General features: G+C 39.2%; 1 protein-coding gene across 1 annotated transcript in view; it reads right to left on the bottom strand.

Moving 5' to 3' along the window:
- Positions 1-23,905, bottom strand: part of GK5 (glycerol kinase 5) — a 67,043-nt gene that overhangs the window by 31,997 nt on the left and 11,141 nt on the right. The window contains exons 3-7 of the mRNA XM_079101090.1: positions 22,971-23,046; positions 16,550-16,643; positions 11,177-11,308; positions 749-824; positions 13-74 (exon numbers count right to left, since the gene is read on the bottom strand). Of these exons, the coding sequence (XP_078957216.1) occupies positions 13-74; positions 749-824; positions 11,177-11,308; positions 16,550-16,643; positions 22,971-23,046 (440 nt within the window). The remainder of the gene's footprint in view (positions 1-12; positions 75-748; positions 825-11,176; positions 11,309-16,549; positions 16,644-22,970; positions 23,047-23,905) is intronic.

Raw genomic sequence — 23,905 nt, forward strand, 5'->3', positions numbered from 1 at the left:
AAAAGTCTTTACCTCATATGGATCAAAAAGTCCAGTTGTACTGGCATTTGAAAAATCGGTGGCATATTGAGAACCTAGATTTACATGGGGAATAATACATTTATTATCAGATAATAACAAAAATCTATCCTTAGTTTATGATCTCTTCCTTTGCCAACCCTCAGATTCATTCCAAAATGTATATTTCCAAAATAGTCTCCAGAGAAATTTCCCACTTCTCTTTGTGAACTTTTATAGCTTATGAAAGCACTTTTACAGATATTGTCACTTTCTGACCCCCAATTTGAAGATGAGGAAAGAGGCTCAGAGCTGCTAAGTGAAGGCCCATAATAGGTTATATCCAACTGCAATGGGGCAGATATGGTACTCAACTTGATTTTTACCACTCTTAAAATCAAGACTGTTGCCCAATCTTATATCTGAGGTTCCATCACAATTTTATTTTATTTTTTGGTACTGGCGATTGAACCCGGTGGCTCTTAACCACTGAGCCGAGCCACAACCCTAGCCCTTTTTTGTATTTTATTTAAAGACAGGGCCTCACTAAGTGGCTGAGGCTGACTTTGAACTCTCAATCTTCCTGCCTCAGCCTCCCGGGCTACTGGGATTACAGGTAGGCACCATCACATCCAGGAGTAGTGTGTCTGGGATATAAGAAGGAAAAGGTAACTTCTACTTCATTGTAGGCAAATCCTTTCTCTCCGTCCAATTTCACTTACTTGAGATAGATCTATCAGATCACTTTTACCTTTTGTGAGCTTGTGTAATAACCAGGTATCAATAGTTCCAAAGCAACAATTTTCTTCTTCAACTGCCTGCTGCACCTTGAAAATAAAACAGCACAAAATCAGTTCAAAAGACTGAATTATAAATCATTATAAAATTCAATGTATTTGTATAAGAACAATTTCTAGAATATAATCCAAACAATTTTAAGCAACTGTCACAGTGTGAGCTTTATAGGGGAATGGCTTTTATTTTCTATATAGTATTTCTGAAGGACTTTAGTTTTACACCGAGCACATGCTACTCTGGTGATTAAAAGCAAAAGCAAAGCACATATATCTTTAGTTTAGATATACAAATACGTAAGTATAGCCTAATGCAGGGATGGCATGCTGCGGCTCGAGGGCCAATTTGACCCACTGTCTGTTTTGTACAAGTTAAGAATGCTTTTTAAAGACTTTGTTTTCACAGGGCTTAGGACTGAACCCTGGGCCGCATGCATGCTGGACAAGTAGTCTTTCCCCACTGAGCTACACTCCCATTCTTTTTAACACTCCAAATAATATTTTATGAAATATAAAAACTATATAAAATTTTAATTTCAGCTGGATGTGTTGGGGCACACCTACAATCCCACTGGCTTGGGAGGCTGAGACAGGAAGATGAGAGTTCAAGGTCAGTCTCAGCAAAAGCAAGGCACTAAGCAACTCAGTGAGACCCTGCCTCTGAATAAAATACAAAATAGGGCTGGGGATGTAGCTCATGGTCGAGTGCCATGAGTTCAATCCCCAGTACCAAAAAACAAAAACAAACAAAAAAAAAAATTGAATTTCAGTATCTATAAACAAAGTTTTACTGGAATCCAGCAATGGTTGTTTGCTGAAGGATCACCTATGGCATTTGTGCTAGAATGGTAGAACAGTTGTGACCCAAATCTTAGGGCCCTCAGAGCACAGAATATTGCTATCTAGCCATTACAGAAACAAATGTAATACCTGGCCTAAAGCATGCTAATTTTTGTGTGTGCTAGGGATTGAACTCAGGGCCTTTGCATGTGCTAGGCAAGTACTTTGCCACTGAACTACATTACTAGTTCTTTTTATTTTTTGAAAATTTTTTAGTTGTTGATGGACCTTTATTTTTATTTGTTTGTTTATTTATTTATTTATTTATTTATTTATTTATTTATTTATTTATTTATATGCAGTGCTGAGACTCGAACCCAGTGCCTCACACATGCTAGGTAAGTGCTCTACCACTAAGCCACAACCCCAACCCTCTCCGGCTCTTTTAATATTTTGGAGACAGGGTCTTGCTAAATTTCCCAGACTAGCATTAAACATGCAATCCTCCTGCCTCAGCCTTCAAACTAGTTGGGATTATAGGTATATTCCAGGGGTCCAGGACAATGCAAAGAAAAAGAAATAACAGTATTAGACAGTAAAAATGAAAATGTAATTATTTGCAAAAGACATCATTGTATACACAGAACCCCCCCAACAAAGGTATCAGATAAGCTACTAGAATAAATAAGTGAATTCAGTAATATTACTAAATTAAAGGCCAGTTCAGAAAAATTAGCCAATTTTTGAAATACCAAACCAAAAAAAATTGAGAAGAAATAATTTGTAAGACTAGTTAGAATAGATATAAAAGAAATCAACTATCTAAATGTAACAAAACAAGTCAAAGAACCCTATGGAGACAATAATGGAACATCATTTAGAGAAATTAAAGAAAATATAAAAAGAGGAAAATATATACATGCCATACTCATGAATCCCAGTGTTCATTATCATAAAGACATCAATTCTATCAAAACTAATCTGCAGGGCTGGGATATACCTCAGTTGGTACAGTGCTTGCCCTGATTCTATAGCATGAGTTCAGAGGGTTCTGTACTCCTTAAAAGTGGTCTGCAATCAGGAAAGCTATTTTGCCAGATGCCTAACGAACTTTGACTTTATCAGAGCCTAATGGATGTGGGGACAGAGCTATGATCAATTTCAGCCCCTCTTGCCTTCCTGACTCACAAGCTCACTAAAAGACTGAGGCCCAATCATGAGATTATGGAAAGCTTCTGCTCCCCAAAAACTTCACTCTCACATCACCAGAGTGTGACAGGGAATTGTAGCTGAAAGAAAAGTAAACCTCAGACCTCATTTAAGAAGTCCCCTGGCTAGGCATGGTGGTGCACACCTACAATCCCAGCTACCTGGGGGCTGGGGCAAGAGGATCACAAGTTTGAGACCAATGTATACAACTTAGCTAGACCCTGTCTCAAAATTTTAAAAAAGGGCTGAAAATGTAACTTAAAGGTAAGCATTTGCCTAGCAAGTGCAAGGTCTAGGTTCAATTCCTAGTACTATTAAAAACAAAAAATCATCTCTAGGGAAACCCAAACATGAAAGGGGAGATGAAAACAAGAACACTAGGGGCAGTGCGCTACACCACCAACGAAGACCGGAACACTAGGGGCAGTGCGCTACACCACCAACGTAGACCGGAACACTAGGGGCAGTGCGCTACACCACCAACGTGGACCGGAACACTAGGGGCAGTGCGCTACACCACCAACGTGGACGGGACGCGTTTGCGTCATCCCACAGTGTCAGAATTCACTGAATGACAACGCGTGCACGGGCTACACCAACTTCACAGGCTCTCATTCTCCAGGTACTGAGGGTCGCTTGGTGTTCTGCACAGCCTGATTCCCTAGCAGATGAACCTGAGACTTCACGCAGAAAGTCAGTTTACCTGGATGGAACTGGAGGCTGCCATGCTTGTGAAATAAGCCAATCCCCAAAACCAAAGGCTGGATGTTCTCTCTGATATGGGGATGCTAACACAGAATAAGGGGGGACAGAAGTTCACTGGATTAGACAAAGGGGAATGAAGGGAAGGGAAGGAAGATGGGAATAGGAAAGGCAGTAGAGTGAATCGGACATGACTTTCCTGTGCTCATATATGAACACACAACCAGTGTAACTCCACCTCATGTTCAACCACAAGAATGCTTAGTTATACTCCATGTATGTGTGGTATGTCAAAATACATTCTACTGTCACGTATAACTAAACAGAACAAATTTAAAAAAGGAAAAAGACTATTTATCTCATTTCTTTTTAAAAGGACATCACATTCAGCTTTCAGCAAAAATAAAAAATGACAAGCCGAGAGGCAGAAGGAAAGTCTGAGGGGCAAGGCAAGCATCAGAACCAGGTTCCACTAAGGCAGGGATTCTGGAATTATCAAAAAAGGTAAAAGGCCTGGGACTAATATGTTAAGGGCTCTGGATAACATAAACAAAGACAAGGAAACTAAGAAAAAGGAAATGCTGCAAATCAAAAACACTAACAGAAATGAGAAAGATTTCAAAAGTTATCAGAGGACTGAAAATAGCCAAGAAAATCAGCAACCTTGAAGATAAGTCAATAGAAACTTCGAGAACTAAAAAGCAAAGAGAAAAGAAAATGGAAAAAAACAGAAAAGAATATCCAATAATCACGGGACAATTACAAGAGGCCTAATACACGAATAATGAGAATATCAGAAGAGAGAAAGGAACAGAAGAAATATTTTCTGTAAAAAAGTGACAGAATTTTCTAAAATCAATGACAAACACCAAATCATATATCCAGGAAGCTCAAAGAACACCAATCGGGATAATTATCAAAAAGTCTACACCTCGGTATATCATATTCATACTGCAGAAAACAAAAGAGAAGGAGAAAATCCTGAAAGAAGGCAGAATTTTAAAAAACTGATATAGGAAAATCTAAATTATAACTGAAGAACTGCTGGAGGCTCAATGCAAACAAGGCTGAGCAGGAAGGGAATTTCTGGTGCAGTGAAATTACTGTGTATGGCACTGTAACGTGCATGTGTATCATCACACATTTGTAAAGAGGCACAACACAAGAGCAAATCCTAATGTGTACTACAGACTTCAGTTAATTACAACATATCAATATTGGCTAATCAACTGTAACAAGCACACTGCACTAATACAAGATGTTAATTACAGGAGACACTGGTGGAGGTACACACCTCCTTACATAGGAACTCTGTTACCCACTCAATTTTCTGTAAACTGATCAAACAATTAAAATCTGCAAATTAAATATTTTAAAACTGGGCAAATTATCTGAACATATGCCTCACCAAAGATGATATACAGATGATAACTTCATATATGAAATATGCTGCATATCACATGCCATTAGGGAACTGAAAACAATGAAGTATTATCACACACTCTCGAGTCTCGTCACACATCCAGCATGGGTTAGGAAAAGGGTTCCTGTCGGCGGGATGGGCCAGACTGACTGTAAATTAATCGCTAAGAAACTTATTTAATAGAAAAACCACAGGAGACAATTGTCTTTTCAGAATCAGGGGACATGATGGATTGAGTCATGCTAAGATCTGGCTCTAACAAAGATGGAAGAGCCTACCTGTCCTCTATTTATAGTCGTACCGGTAAAAGGGGGACCAGGAGGAGCTGCTTCTGTGAGAAACAGGATGGGGTGGAGTTAAGCAAGCCATTTTGTTCTACTGGGTCATCCCAGCAGGACCTGCAAATTCCAGCAGTGAGCCACTGCACGGAAACTACGTACTCCAGGCGACCTGGAACAATCTCTCAGTGATTGCCAGTTCCTCGGAGCCAGATTCCCCCATCTGGAAGCTCACCAAGCCTGGTTTTATTCTGCTGGCCATGGATGGCTTCGCGCAACACAGCATTAAAACAATGTCCTACTGCACACCTGCAGAATGCCCAGAACACGAAACACAGACACCAAGTGCAGGGGGGACAGGGGGCCACAGGGACTTTCGCTCACATTGGTGGGAATGTCAAACGCCACAGCCACTTTTGAAGACAGGCTGGCAGTTTTTTGTAAAGCCAAATGGAGTCTCACCATATGACTGGGCAATTGTGCACCTGGGTATTTACCCAATGAGGCAGACATTTATGTCCACAAAAAGCTACATACAAAAGCATATAGAATTTTATTCATTGTTACGGTTTAGATATTAAACATCCCCCAAAAGCTCGTGCGTTCAAGGCTTGGTTCCCAAAGCAGCAGACTTCAGAGGTAAGGCCTTCAGGACGTGACTAGACTATAAGGGCTCTGACTTCATAAATGGATTAATCCATGTACAGACTCATAGCTTAATGGGTTTGGGGGAAGGGTATTTTTAATAAAAGCAAGCTCTTTCTCTTAGCCTGCTGGCCATCAAGGTGAGCAGCTTTGTTCCACCCCATGCCTTGCCATGACGTTTACCCTGCCACAGACCCACCACAATCCTGGGGCCAAGAGTGTGGACTGAAATCTCTGAAACTGATCCCAAATAAGTCTTTCTTCCTTTTAAGTTGTTTTTCTCAGTTATTTTGACACAGCTACAGAAAGCTGATTACCACATTCATAATTGGTAGAAACTGGAAGCAATCAAGGTGTTTTTCAATAGAAACTGGATAAACAAACTGTGGTAAATTCAGACAATGGCATATTATTCAGTGATAAAAAGAAAAAAAAGACATGAAAAACCTTAAATGCATATTGATAAATTAAAGAAGTCAATATGAGAAGGTTAGGTACTGTATGATTCCAACCATATAACATTTAGAAAAGGGTAAAACCATAAAAATAATTTCAAAAATCAGATGTTGACAAGGGTTCAGCGGTTTAAGGAAAGGGATGAAGGGGTGAGGCAGAGGGAATTTTTAGGCAATAAAATTATTGTATATGATTCTTTAAAGGTAGATAATTACATGGATAATCATGTGTCAATATTAGTTCAACAACTTTAACATGTGCCACAAAAATGTAAGACGGAGTGGAAGCATGCAGGCCCTCTCTGCTCAATCTTTCTGTAAACCTAAAACTGCTCTAAAATTGAAATCTTTTTTTTTTTTTTTTCCTGGATAAAAGACATAAACAGGTGCTTCACAAAAGGATGCATGAATTACCAACAATTACATGAAAAGATGATCAACCCTGTTAGCAATTAGAAAAATGTAGACTAAAGTCATGATGAAATAAAGAAGTATGAGTTTTTCAACACTTTCTTTTTTCAAATTGTTTTTACTATTCTGGGTTCTCAAGTTTCTGTATGAATTTTAGTATTAGTTTGTGTGCTGAAATATAAAAAAGGTTGTGGACTTTGGTATGGAGTGTAGCGAATATGGAGATAAATCTGAAGATTATTGCAGTCTTAACTATATTAAATATTCCAAGCCACGGATATAAGGTATCTTTACCATTATTTAGGCCTTCATTAATTGCAAACAACAATGTTTTGTAGTTTCTGTAAGTTTTGCAGTTCTTTTGTTAAATGGATTCCTAATGGATTTTATTCTTTTTGACACTATTGTAAATAGAATGGTTTCCTTGACTTCAATGAATTTCTCATTGCTAGTGAATAGCAATTGATTTTGTATATCAATCCTATATCCTGCAACTTTGCTGAACTTATTAGATGTAGAAATTTTCTAGGGGATTCCTTAGGACTACTTATATAGGACTATAATCATGTCATCTGGATCACAGAGATACTTTCACTCCTTCCTTTCCAATCTAGTTGCATTTTATTTCATTGCTTAACTGTACAACTGCTCCAGTTTAGAACCTCCACTATACAATAGGTGATGAGAACAGATAGTCTCATCTTATCTCTGAATTTACAGGGAAAGCATTCAGTCATTTACCATTAGGTATGGTGTTTGCTGTGAGGTCACCATAGGTCAGATTGAAGAAGTCACCTCTTATTCCTACTTTGTAGGATCCTACATCTACTGATATGCTCATGTACTTTCTTCCTTTATTCTATTAATTTGGTATATTATATTAGTCAATTTTTAAATGCTAAACCAACCTTGCATTCCCTACAATAAATCCTACTTGGTCACAGTGTATAATCATTTTTATTTGTTGCTAGATTGACTTGCTAAAACTTTGTGGAGGATTTTTGCATCTATATTCATAAGGAATATTGGTCTACGATTTGCTTTTCTTGCAATGTCTTTGATTTTGGTGTCTGGGTAATTCTGGTGTCTGGTAATTCTCATTAGAGCTGATAGTGTTCCATTCTCTTCTATTTTTGGAAGAATTTGTGAAAGATTTTTCTTTGAGCTTCTGGTAGAATTCACCAGTGAAGTTATCTAGTACTGGGATTTTCCAGGTGAGGATTTGTTATTTACTAATTCAAACATTTTGCTTGTTATACATTTATTCAGATTATTTTTTAAGTAGTCTGTATACGTCCAGGAAAATTTCTATTTTATAGTAGTTATCTAATTTGTTGGCATATACTTGTTCACAGTGTTACCTATTAAGGCATTTTATTTGTGAGATCAGTATTATTAATGTCCCCTCTTTCATTTATGGTTTTATTTATTTTGGTTTTCTTTCTTTTTTTCCTTTGTCAGTCTAGTTTGTCTTTTCTTTTCTTTTTTTTGGTGCTGGGGATCGAACCCAGGGCCTTGTGCTTAAAAGGCAAGCACTCTACCGACTGAGCTATCTCCCCAGCCCTATAAACTTTTCCTACTTCTTTTTTTTTTTTTTTTTTTTTGCGGTGCTGGGGATTGAACCCAGGGCCTTGTGCATGCAAGGCAAGCACTCTACCAACTGAGCTATACCCCCAGCCCTAGTTTGTCTTTTCAAAGAACCAACTTTTGGTTTTAATGACTTTTTCCATTTTGTATTACCTTTTTCATTAATTTCCATTCTAAATCTTTATTTTTTCTTTTCTTGCTTTGGTTAGTTTGCTCATCTTTTCTTAGTATCTTAAGTTAGAAAGTTAGGTTGACTTGATTTTTTTCTTCTTTTTAAATACATTCTTAACTAGGTATAGTGGTACACCCCTGTAATCCCAGTGGCTTGGGAGACTGAGGCAAGAGGGTCACAATTTTGAGGGCAGCTTGAGCAACTAGGCTAAACCCTGCTTCAAAATAAAAAATTAAAAGGGGTGGGGACATAGCTCAGAGGTAGAGTGACCCTGGGTTCAAGTCCCAATGCTGCAATGGAAAAAAAAAAAAAAAAAAAGGAAAAAATTCTTAATACAGTCCTGTTATAAACTTCTAAGAACTCTCTGTCTGCATCCCATAGTTTTGATATACTGTGTCATCACTTTCATTCATTTCAAAGTATATCCTAATTTAAGTTGTGAATTCCTTTTGACCCATTGGTTAGTCTGAAGTGTGTTAATCTCTCTCTCTCTAACTTCCAAGCTTTTCTTCTGTTATTTTCTTCCAGTTCCATTCCATTATGGTTTGAGAACATATCTAGTGTGATGTTAATCCTTTCAAATTTAGTGAGGCTTATATTATGGCCTCCCATATGGGCTATCCCAAAGAAGGTTCCAAGCACACCTGAAAAGAATATATGTTGTGTTGTTGGATGTAATTTTCTATAACTATTTGTTAGACACAGTTAGTTCTTACTGTTTTCCAGGTTTTCCATTTCCTTTTTAATCTTTTTTTTTTTTGGGTGCTGGGGATTGAACCCAGGGCCTGTGCTTACAAGGCAAGCACTCTACCGACTGAGCTATCCCCCCAGCCCCTTCCTTTTTAATCTTTTGTCTAATTGTTTTACCCATTATTGAAAGTAGGATATTTAAACCTTCAACTATTACCATCAATTGTCTATTTTCCTCTTTTATTCTGTCAATTTTTGCTTTATGTATTTGGGGTTCTGTTATTGGATGCATATAGAATCATAAAACTGTTTTATAATCCTGATGGATTAACTTTCTTATCACTATAAAATTATGAAAATAATTTTCATTTTTTTGTTTTAAAGCCATTCGGAGGCCAGTATAACTACTCCATATTTTTTGTTTTTTATTCTCTTTTTTTAATTTTTTTCTTTTTGTACCAGGGATTGAACCCAAGGATGCCTTACCACTGAGCTATATCCCAAGGTATTTTTTATTTTATTTTGGGACAGCGCCTCCTTCAGTTGCTGAGACTGGCCTTGAATTCACAATCCTCCAATCTCAGTCTCCCATGTAGCTGGAATTACAAGTGTGTGCCACCGCACCTGGTTCACTCCAGCTCATGTTATGTTATTTTCATGATATGGCTTTTCCACTCACTAACTTTTGTTTTTGAAATCTAAAGTATGTCCCCAGTAGACAGTATTTAGTTGGATTTGGGAGCAGGTACTGGGGCTTGAACTCAGGGACCTTGCACCCACTAGCTATACCCCCAGCCCTGAATCTTATTTTTTTACCCAGTCTAAAATTGCAGTGAGGCGCATACTTACTCACTAGAATGCTAAAATAAAAAAGACCAACACATTTATGAAGGTAAATCAAATAAAAAGACCTCCCATCACAATAGTAGGTAAACACTTTGAAAATGTGTTTTGACATTATCCACTCTAGTTGAAGAGATATACACATTCATGCCCTAAATATTCCATTTCTACGAATAGACACAGCACTTACATGTATACTAATATATTCATTATTCATTACAGCAAAAACTTGGACATAACCCAAATGTGTATGAACAGAATAGATTTTTAAAACTGTGGTAAAATCATATACTGAACAGTAAATAGAATTGAAAATATCAGCAAACTACTTTACAAATAACATAGGCATATTTCACCAATATGTTGAACCAAAAGATTATGCAGTGGAACAGGCCTGTAATCCCAGCAGCTCAGGAGGTTGAGGCAGGAGGATCAAGATTTCAAAACCAGCCTCAGCAAAACTAAGGCACTAAGCAACTCAGTGAGACCCTGTCTCTAAACAAAATACAAAATAGGGCTGGGGATGTGGTCAGTGGTTGAATGCCTCTGAGTTCAATCCCTGGCACCCTCCCTCCAAAAAAAAAAAAAAAAAATGCCACAGAAGAATGTACACTGTATGATTCAATTTATATAGTTCAAAAATATTAAGACAAGCTGGGTATGGTGGTGCACACTAAAAGGCTGAGCAGAAAGACCTTAAGTTCAAGGCCAGCTGCAGCAACTTAGTGAGGCCCTGTCTCAAAATAAAAAATAAAAAGGGGATATAGCTCACTGGTAAAATGCCCCTGCGTTCAATCCCTACTACCAAAAACAAAAAAGCAAAAATAACCAGGCAAAATTAAAGTACAGTACTGAGGAATACACCCATAAATGGTAAAAATGTAAAGAATACACAAAATGAAGTATCGCAGTGGTACAGTTGTTGATCCGGGTGGTGCCGCACAGACATGTGCTTTACTGTGGACCACTGAGTGCAAAACTGTGCTTCATTCACCTTTCCAGATGTCCTATGACACGACTATAAGGTTTAAAAAACACAAATCAGGGAAACACGACTCGTCTTCCATTCCAAAAGTGGTGGTGCTCAATTTTCCCTCAAATTTTACTAGTAAAATTTTACTACTTTTATTCCTTGGATTTTCTCCTCCCCAGTCTTTATCTCATTTCTACACACAAAATCTTTTTCTTACCTCAGTCAGGTTCTGTAAAATCCAGGCTAGTCGCATAGAAGCCTGTTGGGTGGTGAAAGTGAACCGGCTGGCTGCCAGGAGTCGCTTACTTCTAGTAAAAAAGTGCAGCACTCGGCAGGAAGTGTGCAAGAGCTATTGAAAAGAAAGGAATTCTAGGAAAACACATTTAACAATATTTGACGTTTCCTTATCAATTCTCTTCACATGCCAACAAACCCAATAACAAACGCATCACGTAACGACTTAGGAAGTTGTTCTCAGCACTCAAGAAAATCAGGAACAGAGCTTGGCATGGTGGTGCACACCTTCAATCCCAGCTACTTGGGAAGCTGAGACAGATCACTTGAGCCCAGGAGTTTGAGGCCAGCTTAGGCAACAAAGTGAGACTCCATCTCTAATAACTAACTAAATAACTAAATAAATCAACAAATAAGAAAAATCCATACAAAAGCCAACAACTCTTTCTACCTTTCTACCTAGTTTTAGTATGGACATGAAGGAATAGAGCCTTCGCTAGAATCTAGTGAAGGAAATGAGTCTAGGGAATTTGCAGAATTCTTATTTCATTAGGCTTAGGTACATTTAAATTTTATTGTAAGTCTGTCTCTCAGATAAGACTATCTTATTTTGTATGGGGCAGCATTAATTCACTTCTTTTCAAATTGTAACAATCTACATTAAACTGTTGACTAATCTTTGATTTTGAAGACTCTTATTCCAAATATTTTCACAATATCCAAAATCCTGTATTTTAGCTTCAAGTTGCCTCTGTGAATCAAAACCCTGAGAAAACTGAATCTCATCAAGAACTCTTAAGTAGCTCTTTCTTTTTTTTCTATCAGAAATCAAGTTATTACTACCTCAGAAGGAAATTTCTCTATATTTTAAGGAATTACTATTTGGGATATTTGATTTGATTTAATACTATCTATACTTGTCTAATGATCTAAGATCTTATTAAAAGCTTAAAAAAACTATTTTAAGTGTAAGTATTTAAAATACTTCAAGTGACAGCCCATAATCCTTCTGTTATATTTCAAGAAATGATTCAACCTGAAATAAGTCCTTTATCCATAAGCATACTGGATGGAATTCAGGGCCCCTCTCATGTAGGTAAGTACTCTACCACTGAGCTACACCCCAGATTTTGTTTTTGTTTTTGTTTTTATGGTTGTAGATGGACAGCATGCCTTTATTGTATTTTCTTATTTTTGTATGCAGTGTCAAGGATCGAACCCAGTGCCTCACACACGTTAGGCAAGTGCTCTTCCACTGAGCCACAGCCCGGCCCTGTCCCAGTTCTTTTTTGAATATTACTCTGAGACGAGGTCTCAAAAGTTGCCCAGGCTGGCCTCAAATTTGTCATCCTCTTGTCCCAGTCTCCCAAGCAGCTGGGATTATGGGAGTGAGCCACCAGCCCGGCCACACTGTCCTTTATTATTAAAAATTAGATTGAGGATACTTTGAGGATCTTCTGTTAAATGCTGATGCCTTGGGGGTGTGAACACAAAGTATTAAGAGCTCCAACCCCTGTACTTTGAGTCAACACATGAACAAGGAACACCTCCATTCACATGTAACAAGTAATTGTTGGGTCCCCTCTATTTAACCTTTATTGTGTTAGGCCTTGAAAGAACAAAATGAATGAGACAGACAGAATCCCTGCCAGCACTGTGAAAATTGCCACTGTAGTGAGAAGAGGGACAAATAAGTATTCAAACCAACAGGTTAGATAGACTCAGAAGACAGATTGTAAAATGAGCAATTATATGCCACAAAGAAAGGTATCCCAATTTCAAACATGTTAAAATGTGAAAAAAAAATATGGCCAGGCATACCTACAATCCAGTGACCCAGGAGGCTGAAGCAGGATCTAAGCCCAAGACCAGCCTCAGCAATTTAGCAAGGCCCTAAGCAACTTAGCAGACTCTGTCTCAAAATAAAAAATAAAAAGGGCTGGGAATGTATGTCAGGGGTAAAGCACCCCTGGGTTTGATGCCCATACCAAAAAAAGAAAAAAAAAAAATGTGTCTTAAAACTCATAAATTACTGATGGTAATGTAAATGATAAAAATCACTCTTGGAAATGGGTTGGGCAGTTTCTTCCAAAGTAAAACATACAAGTAGCAAATAAGCCACCAATTGTGTCTTGTGATAAGGTTTTGTTTACATGAACTCCTATACAAAGAATGCTCATAACAGCTTTATTTATAGGCAAAACACTGGAGTCAGCACAGATGTCCTTCAAGAGGTGAGTGTACCACCAAATACACTGTAGCAATGAAAAGGAATGAACTGCTAATACACCAACTTGCACAGACCTCCAGGGAATGACACTAAGTGAAAAAAGCAAATTCCAAAGGGTTTTATTAGAAAAAAATGTATGATTCCATGTACAGAACATTTTTGAAATAAAAAAAACATTTTTTAAATAGAGGACTGATTAGTGGTTGCCAAGAGATAAAGATGGGAGAGGGTGGGGAGGACGTAGAGAAGAGGTAGATCACAGTTGTAAATAAGCAACACAAAAGATCATTGTAGGGGCTGGGGTTGTAGCTCAGTGGTAGAGCGCTTGCCTAGCACAGGTGAGGCACTGGGTTCAATCCTCAGCACCACATAAAAAACAAATAAATAAAAAAAGAAAGGTTAAATTCTTTAAAAAGAGAGAAAGAGAAAGAGAAAGAGAGAGAAAGAGAAAGAGATCACTGTAGCCAGACGCTGTGGAACATGTCTGTAATCCCAGCACTGGGGAGGCTGAGGGAGGAGGATCAGGAGTTCAAAGCCAGCCTCAGCAACTTAGTAAAGCCCTAAGCAACTCAGCGAGACCCTATCTCAAAATAAAAAATAAAAACGGACTGGGGATGTGGCTCAGTGGTTAAATGCCTTGTGTTCGGGCTGGAGAGATAGTTCAGGGCTAGAGAGATAGCTCAATCGGTAGAGTGCTTGCCTTACAAGCACAAGGCCCTGGGTTTGATCCCCAGCACCGCCAAAAAAAAAAAAAAGCCCTGTGTTCAGTCCCCAGTACCCTAGAGAAAAAAGAGAGACACAGAGAGAGAGAGAGAGATCATTGCAGTGATGGAACTGTTCGGGTTTTTGGGCTTTTTTTTTTTTTTGCAGGGGCGGTGGTACTAGGGACTGAAACCAGGTACACTTTGTCATTGAATAGCTACAACCCCAGTCCTTTTTATTTTCCTAGTTTGAGATTTTTTTTTCTAAGTTGCGGAGGCTAGTGTTGAACTTGCAATCCTCCTGCCTCAGCCTACTGAGTCCTTGGGATTATAGGCCAGGCCCAGCCTGTTCAGTGTCTCATAGAGCAGTGGATACAAGAAACCTGTGCAAATGCTTGGTTATTTGTAACTTGGCATTTATTTTTCCAGAACAGAGCAAACCATTCATAACTGTTAAGAGAAATGTGGTTTACGTTCTCAAGACCTACCACAGGGTAATTCATACGTGAGGAAATTAATACCTTATTTGCAAAAAAAAAAAAAAACCCTATGAAAACTTTCTAAATATTTTATGCTTATAAATATATATATTTTACTGAAAGTAAATGTCAATGTAAATGTCATTTCTAAATGAGAAATAACAATAGAAGTAATTGCTGGTACATAGTAAGCGTTCAATAAATATTTGGTAAATTAATATATTAAAAAAAAAAAAAAGAAACCTGTGCAGATAGAAAACTATATAGAATGTAACATACACACACACAAATGGCTAGGAGTAGAACTGGAGAAATTTGAATAAGCTCTATGGATGACAATAATGTCAATATTCTGACTATGGCATACTATACCTTCACAAAATGTTACCATTAGCAGAAAGTGAAAAGTATACACGGGACTTCTGCATTTTTTCACATAACAGCATCTGAATCTACGATCATGTTAATTAAAATTTCAATTTAAAAGATACGTGTCATCACAAGGAGCTGACAAATGTGGGAGGAGATGTTCTGAAACAGTAAGTTCTGTGAAGGAAAATGTGAAGGACGGGGTAGAGGGCAGAAAAGGGTTCCCAGGGGGCTGACACGTGGGCTGGTCCCTGAAGAGCAAGAAGGATCCAGACATGACAGCAGAACAAACTCCCTGCAATACATGAGGGTCTTGCGGTGAGAAAGGGCTCGAGAGCTGCAAGAACAGTGCGCACCTGTCCTCCAGCGGCTCGGGAGGATGAGGCAGGATCACAAGTTCAAAGCCAGCCTCAGCAACTGAGTGAGGCCTAAGCACCTCAGTGAGACCCTGTCTCTAAATAAAATACAAAAAAAAGGGCTGGGGATGTGGCTCAATGGTTAAGTGCCCCTGGGTACAACCCCTGGTACCAAAAAAAAAAAAAATACTACTGGTTCATCAATCCCCAGTAATCAAAAAAAATTATACATTAAGGCATAAAATTACAAATAAAAATGTTATCTATTTATTATTTAATTTTTTGCAGTACCAGGATGGACCTCAGGGCTTCACACATATTCAGAAGGCACTCTACAACTGAGGTGCATCCTCAGCCTAAAATGGTTTTATTTTAAATTATACAGTCCAGGGTTCAAGACATTTCCTTAAAATCACTTTCAACTCCCTTAACCACTCTATCTTTCCTATACACAGAAACTCTCAATATTCAGTCTCACAAATTATTATGACAAGGTGCATTTAAATACACATATGTAAAAAATATACACACATATATATACATAATATAAGCACTCTCGGGTACCAGCATAGTAGCTGAGAAGGCATTTAAGAGTGAGGCATTAGAAATCTTAAAATAATCAATACAGAATATTAACTGGAACATTGAACACCGCAGGTCTTATGACATTTGAGGAGATAGAAAACAGCCTTAACCAAAACTTTGACTCAGTAACCTCACAGTGAGGAAGGAGATTTCAGAGAAATACAACAGAGTTAGTGCTGATGCTCTGTCACTGCAGTGTCTACAGCTCTGTCACTGACTGATGGCCTACTACGTACCAGGTATAAAGTAAGGAGCTTGTGGCAGTCTGCCAGTTATCTATCTCGGCATCCATTCTCCCCCTTATTACAAAGATGATGAAATTGGACATTTCATTCTACCTTGTATCTTTTCCATTTCTCAAGAGCAGAAACACAAATTCTCACTAGCATATGAAACTGTGGTCCACTCCCAATCTCCTCAAGACTTCCCAAGGTGCAAGCTGTTAAGTACTTAAGTCTACCACATATAATTGTGGGTGACTATTTTAAAATTTTACTGGTGTGAGGAACTGTGTTTGTGTACTCTTAATATCCTAACACAACAAATGAAGGAAGTTATATAACTAAGTCTACAGTTAAGGGATAGTTATAAGAAAAACCAGTAACATCCAAATCACATAAGATAAGAAAAAGTTACCTTCATTACAAGAGAATTATTCCAGGATTTTACAAGTTCAATTGCTCTTAAGTCTTGCCAACTAATGAAGTTGTGAAAATGCTTTCCTGTTTTCCTAAAAAAGAAGGAAATAATGTTTGTTTGATGGTACTGGGGACTCAGGGGCACTTCACCACTGAGCCACATCCCCAGCCCTATTTTGAATTTATTTAGAGACAGGGTCTTACTGAGTTGCTTAGTGCCTCATTTTTGCTAAGGTTGGCTTTGAAGTCTCGATCCTCCTGCCTCAGCCTCCCGAGCCGCTGGGATTATAGGAGTGCACCACTGCACCCACCTTTTTTTAGTTTATGAGACACAGTCTTACTAAGTTGCCCATGTTGGCCCTGAACTTGCAATCCTCCTACTTCAGTCTCCTGAGAGCTGGGATAAGAAGCTTGTGCCACCATGCTCAACTGCTTCTTTAAAAGAAAACAAAGACAATGCCTTTCCCCTTCCTTGTACTTACCCTGATATATATAATCAAATAAAAACTTCTGACCTACAGAGGATCTAAAATATCACCTGAGCCTATTTCTGCACCTTTCAACTGTACAACTGGCCTAGGCTTCAGGAAACTAATACAATCACCAAAATTTCTCTAATAAACAGAAATTCAAACTGTGTGTGGTACCATGCTTCTGTAATACCAGCCACTTAAGCAGAAGGAACACAAGGTAAAGGCAGCCTGGGCAACACAGTGAGACCCTATCAGCAAAGGGAAAGGGCGGAGGATGTAGCTCAGTGGGAGAGTGCTTCCTTAGCATGTGCGAGGCCCTGGGTCAGCTCCTAGTCCTGCAAAACAAACTTAAACATTTAGAAAATGAACACCCCAGAAACTCAGCAAACCCTGGATCGATACCACAATGAAAGTACAGCACTAAAAAATACAGAAGAATCTGGGCACCATGGCACACACCTATAGCCCCAGCTACTGGGGAGGCTGAGGCAGAAGGGGAGGATCCCAAGTTTGAGGCCAATCTGGGCAACTAAGTGAGAGGATGTCTCAAAGAAAAAAAAAAAATTAAAAGGCTGGGGGTGTAGTTCAGTGATAGTGTACCTGTAAGTTTAATCCCCAATAGAGGAAAAAAAAAAGAAAGGAAGAAATAGTGAAAAAATCCTTTTTCCTTAAAAGGGCCCTACAAATCAGCCAGTGGTATCCACTAACCTGTGAGCTGCAGTGCTGCGGAGGGAACACATCTGGTCACGCCCCCGCCCTGGCATCCACTGACCTTCAGTATTAAACTCAGGCTTGCTTTCTACCCTCTCCAGGTCCCCTCCTGTGTAACTTTCCACGTTGCATTTCCAAGGCTGCTACTCCCCACTCTACTTAAGCAGTCCACATTCATGGTCACATTCTCAATGATTTCAGCAAATATTTATAAAGTAATCTGCGACTGTTGCTGGGGACAGAGCTGTGAACAGAGACAGTGTATCTTTGCTCTGATGAACATACTTTCTACTAGAGAATTCAAACAAAGAATCACTCAACCGCTTACATAGGACAGGAATGAATGTCATGGAATAGAAGTTCGAGGTGCTATAAGTATATTTAACAGAGAGATCCTGCCTGGTCTGGGGGTCGAGAAAGGCTTCTTTGTGAAGTGACAAGGGAACTGAGCTCTGAAAGATGCTTAGGAATTAACTACGAAGGTGAATATTCTTTTTTTGGTACTGGAGTTGAACCCAGAGGTGCTTAACCACTGAGCCACATCCCCAGCCCGTTTTATTATTTTTTATTTTGAGACAGGATCTTGCTAAGTTGCTCAGGGCCTTACTAAGTTGCTGAGGCTGGCTCTGAACGTGCAATCCTACTGCCTTGAACTCTGAGTTGCTGGGATTACAGGTGTTCACCAACACACCCAGCAGGAAGGTGAATATCCTTGAAAAAAGGTGCTGTTACATGTTCCACCATCCTGGAGTAGTGTTAGGGACTGCGAGGTCAGTGTGCCGAAGAACAAAGCAGGGGAAAATCACCATGTGGAAGTGATACTACTAATTCATAACATGGTACAAGAAAATACAGAAAACTGACCTCACGGGGCAGCACATACTCCAGTATTCACATAGCATCATCTGGCTTAATTTTATTTCTACCAACAAAAAAAGGAGAAATGGAAAGCATAAATGGCAATGTTGTAAAGGAACTGTCTTAAGCCCTTCTAACACATTACACCATTCTGTGGTCTTTAAATAGTTTGTATCATAAATAAGTGGCAAGAGTCATTAACATAAATATTAAACACTACAATAAAAGATGCATTTCGTGTGGCAGGAACACAGATCAAAACGTGTACGAGGAGACCGTACAGCCCTTGAGGGCTGGCGTTCTCACTCATCTCTGTGTTCAGTTCAGCAGCGGCAAGTTCCTCCCTGGGAACCTCCCAGCAGTTACGGAGGGTTCCAGCCCCTGTGACTCACAGTTTATGTTACTGATTGGCACACACCCTGATCCGAGATTAGTTAGCAGAAGTCTCCCTGAGAGACACAATGACTTAAGAAACAAACAGCTCAAGATTTTGTAAAACAAAAGAAATTTCTAAAAAATCAAAATGGAGGAGATATCCAGCCCAAGTTATTTTATTTATTTATTTAATCTTTATTTTATTTTACGGTGCTGGGGATTGAACACAGGGCCTGTGCTTGACAGAAAAGCACTCTACAAACTGAGCTATAGCCCCAGCCCCAGAGTTATTTTAGAGAGTCAGCTTTAGAAAATCACACCATTGATTATATTGAAAAAAAAACTTTAACCTAAAGAATATGAAGAAAACTCAAGGACTGAAAAAAAAAAAATTAACATTGAGTTCCCCAGTCTCTGAGAGGGGGATAAAAACAAGGAGAAAAACAGAAAGTTCAAAGTTTTACACTTCCTGACAGCAAGCATATGGAAGTAGTGTGTGCATGGCCATAAGGACAGGGATGTATCCTAGTCACAGGAAAGGACAAAACAATGAGGGGGGAGGAGGCACTGGCTGGGACTGGAGCAAACAAAAGACAGTTTCAGAGGGTGCAGTCTCCGCTTCTCTCACAGAGGAACAAGGAGTACTTCGAGTTGGCTGAGCGGTGCCCACTCCCGTGCTGCCTCTGCTGTCTGCAGGAGCTTCTGGACCCGCCAGCACCACGCGACAAGGTGGCTCACACAGGCCCAATGGGCAGAGTAAGTCTTTATTATTTTAGGGTAAAAGAAGAAAGGTGTATTGCAAGTTTCTTAAAAAAAATCTGCATTCCAGTTTTCTACAAGCAAAGAGTGTCTCTAAAACTCAGAGGACTACAAATATTTTAAAAAGAGAGGAAAAAAAAAAAAAAGCCAAGGAAAGAAACTCACATAATTGATCTAGGAAGAAAACTTTTCCCTCTGCAAAAAAACAACAATATCAATAAAGAAAATGAACTGTCTCAGAATCTGACTCTTATATTTCTTCTAAAAATAAAGTATGGATGGTCTTACTGCTGCCTGACAATTGTGCTTCCTAATGTTTTGGCCTTCCTGTCATGAATGAGATGGTACCTGGTCCTAACAAAAGCACTCTCTCCATGTCCCTATCATCCCCTCCTCAGAATGGCTTTGATTCTGCTTTGCCAGCTTTTTCTTCCCTGATTTCCTTTCAATTTGGAGGGAAAGAGTCGTGGTCCAAATCCTCAGACTGCTGCTCTTCATATAATTCTTTTTTCTTCTGGTGAGGCTGGGGATTGAACCCAGGACCTCGTGCCTGACAGGCAAGCACTCTGTGAACTGAGCTACATCCCCAGCCCCATGTAACTCTAAGAGAATAAATCCACTTGTCTAGACTTCACATACACCAGCAGTTCTCAATTGAGGGAGATTTTGCATGTCTGGAGACATCTGTGATTGTCACAATGGGATGGGAGTGGGGGTGCTACTTGCATCTCACAGAGACCAGGAAAGTAGCCAAACATCTGCATGCCATGGAACAGTTTCCACAAGAAAAAACTGCCTGGCCCAAAACCTCCTCAGTGCCATTGATTAAATCCACACAGATAACTTGAATTCATTCATCCCTTCATCTGATGATACGTTACTATTAAAGACTCACCATGCTCAAGGCACAGGGGACTGCAGATGAAGGTATCAATCTCAGACACGCTGTGCCCCAAAACAAAGAGTACCTACGTGGGGCTGGGGTTGTGGCTCAGTGGTAGAGCACTTGCCTAGCACACATGAGGCACTGGGTTTGATTGTCAGCACCACATACAAATAAATTAAACAAAGACTCATCAACAAATAAAAAAAATGTTTTTTAAAGAGTACCTATGTGGAGATCTGCTGCACCTCACCCTAATGAGACCAATGTTCCAGACACCTCTGGCATATCTCCACATTCAGACAACAAAAACCAAACACTTTATCATCTTCTCTTTAACCTACTCTCCCAAAACCCAGCCTGTTCCTATTCCTGTATTCTCTATAATTCTTATCATACTCTCCAAAATGTTAAGGCCAGAAATATTGCTAAATTCAAATTTCTTCTTCTTGCCTAACACTAAATCAAAAACCAGGTCTGAGCTAGGTGCTGCCCTGTACTCTCCCACCTGTTATCCCAGCTACTCAGGAGGCTGAGGCTGGAGGACCCAAATTCAAGATCAGCCTCAGCAACTTTGCAAGACCCTGTCTCAAAGTAAAAAATCAAAAGGGTCAGGGGTGTAGCTCAGTGGTACAGCAGCAATGGATCAGATCCCAGTAACACAGGGCAGAAGTAAATTATTTTTTGGGGGAAGAGGGTACTGGGGATTGAACTCAGGGACACTCGACCACTAAGCCACATCCCCACTCCTATTTTTTGTATCTTATTTAGAGACAGGGTCTCATTGAGTTGCTTTAGCACCTTGCTTTTGCTGAGGCTGGCTTTGAACTCATGATCCTCCTGTCTCAGCCTCCCAAGCCACTGGGATTACAGGTGTGCGCCACCCCACCGGGCAGTAAATTCTTACAAATTTATCCCATTTATATTTTTCAGATTCACAGAAATTTCCCTCCTCCTACTTATATTTCCCATGGGAGTTCAACATGTACTTTAAAGTCTAGTGCTTTGTTACAAAGACAAATTTTACAGCGGTGTTTTTTTCTCCCTTTAAAAAACTCATGCTGAGCAGGGCACAGTGGTGCACCCAACAACTTGGGTGCCTGAGGCAAGAGGATCACAAGTTCAAGACCAGCTCAGCAACTTAGGGAGGACTTAAACAATTTAGTGGGCAGGGGATATAGCTCAGTTGGTAGAAAGCTTGCCTCAAGGCCCTGGTTTCAAATCCCCAGCACAGCAAAAAAAACAAAACAAAACAAAAATTTAGTGAGGGAGTCTCAAAATAAAAAACAAAAAGGGGTGGGGATGTGGCTCAGTGGCTAAGTAACCCATAGTTCAATCCTTCGTACCCAACCCGAACCCCCCTCAAAAAAAAAAAAAAAACCCACACATGCTGGGCTGGGGGTGTGGCCTGATGGTGGGAGCACCTGGCTAGCAGGTGTGAAGCCCTGGGTTACATCTCCAGCACTGCAAAAATAAAATAAAACAAAAAGCAAAAAAACTAAACCAAAAAGATAATCTGGAATCTTGGCTGCATTTACTGATAACTTTGAACAATCTCCTTATTTTTCTAAGTTTCACTTTCTTTCTCTATGAAAAACAGACACAATACCCAAATAGCAGGTTTACTATAAAGATAATGAAACTTGAAATATTGTAGGTGTCCACTCTACGGTTGCTATTAAATACCATAATTGTGTCTAATCTGCATATGCCTCAGACGCTTTAGACATCTACATATTAAATGAGGAGTAGTCTGAAAATATAAACCAAGCATAACATTGTGGTGCTGGAATTCGTTAAGTTGCCAGGTGCGGTGGTACATGCCTATAACCCCAGCAATTTGGGAGACTGAGGCAGAAGGATTGCAAGTTTGAGGCCAGCCTCAACAACTTAGCAAGGCCCCAAGCAATTTATCCAGACCCTGTGTCAAAATGAAAAATAATCAATCCCCAGCACCAAAAAGAAAAAAAAAGAAAAAAGAAAAAGAAAAAGGGCTGGAGAGGGATGTGATTAAGTGGTTAAGTGCCCCTGGGTTTAAGCCCCTGAACAACAAAAAAGAAAGATTGTTAAATCCCCTGACTCTCTCCAGGTATAAGGTCCTGGAGATTTAGATTTAGATCTTCAATCCACCCTTGTTGGAATGCTGACTTATCCAAAAAGAGGAGAATTTTATGACAAGAGACTCTTTATTGTTATTTTATATAAGTAAAACCCAAGTGACGTGCCTGTAAGCCCACTCCCATCTCCCTAAACCAAGCAAAACTACTCTGAGCTCACCCAAACTCCCCAAACAGGTTTCATAGCTGCTTACCACTGAAGCGCAAACCCACAATACAGTGCTTATCACACAAAGCGCTCACCTGTTCCACGTAATGAATGTGGCTCTCTGTGTTGATATACCAAGACCAACAATCTGGTTCATCTGTGCTCCTGCAGCTGCAAGTGAGAAACAGTGAAACACATGTTGAAAAGCCTGTGAAGTTTTACTGGACCATATCACAGTACAGAAAATAAATTATTCAATATGATCTTTAAGAAAATCATCTGGGTTTAGCACTTTGACAAAACAATTAGAACTAATAAATAAAGCACTACCTAGATGATTTTGTAGGGTTTTTTTTTTTTTATTTAAAAGGAAAAATGATCATATCCTCACCAAATAGCTTTAAATGTTAGAAAAAGACAAATACTACTTAAAGTAACTCAGGTTGTATTTTCTTCCTGATAACACCAAAAAATTGAATTTTAACCTAGGAAGTGATCATTCACAACAGAGGGTAGTTGATGGCAAAAAAGGTAAAAAATTATTGAAGCTGAGAATATATTTTCAATACAGACATTAAGGATGTAAATAAAAACATGAATTTTTACAATCCAAATTTCCTAAAATATAGTAATACCAAACACACACACACACACACACACACACACACACACACACACACATTTTTAAGGAGAGGGAGCTTTACCCAGGGGAGCTTTATCACTGTGTCACATTCCAGTTTTTTTTTTTTTTTTTTTTTTCAGGCAGGGTCTCACTAATTTGCATAGGGCCCTGCTAAATTGCCGAGGTTGTCCCTGAACTTGCAATCCTTCTGTCCAGGCTCCCAAGTCACTAGGATTAAAAGCGTGCACCTGTGACATTCTTTTAAAATCAGTGTAGCCCACTGGGAAAATTTGGGCCAACTTCAATTTGAGCTCTGAGGAAAATGCATCACCCACCCCGTGCATAGTATTCTTTATAAAAAGATTCGACCTGAATCTCACCTTGAGAAAATAATCAGACAACCCCCGC

The sequence above is a fragment of the Sciurus vulgaris genome (assembly GCF_902686455.1).
Source record: "Sciurus vulgaris genome assembly, chromosome: 10".
Lineage (NCBI taxonomy): Eukaryota > Metazoa > Chordata > Mammalia > Rodentia > Sciuridae > Sciurus > Sciurus vulgaris.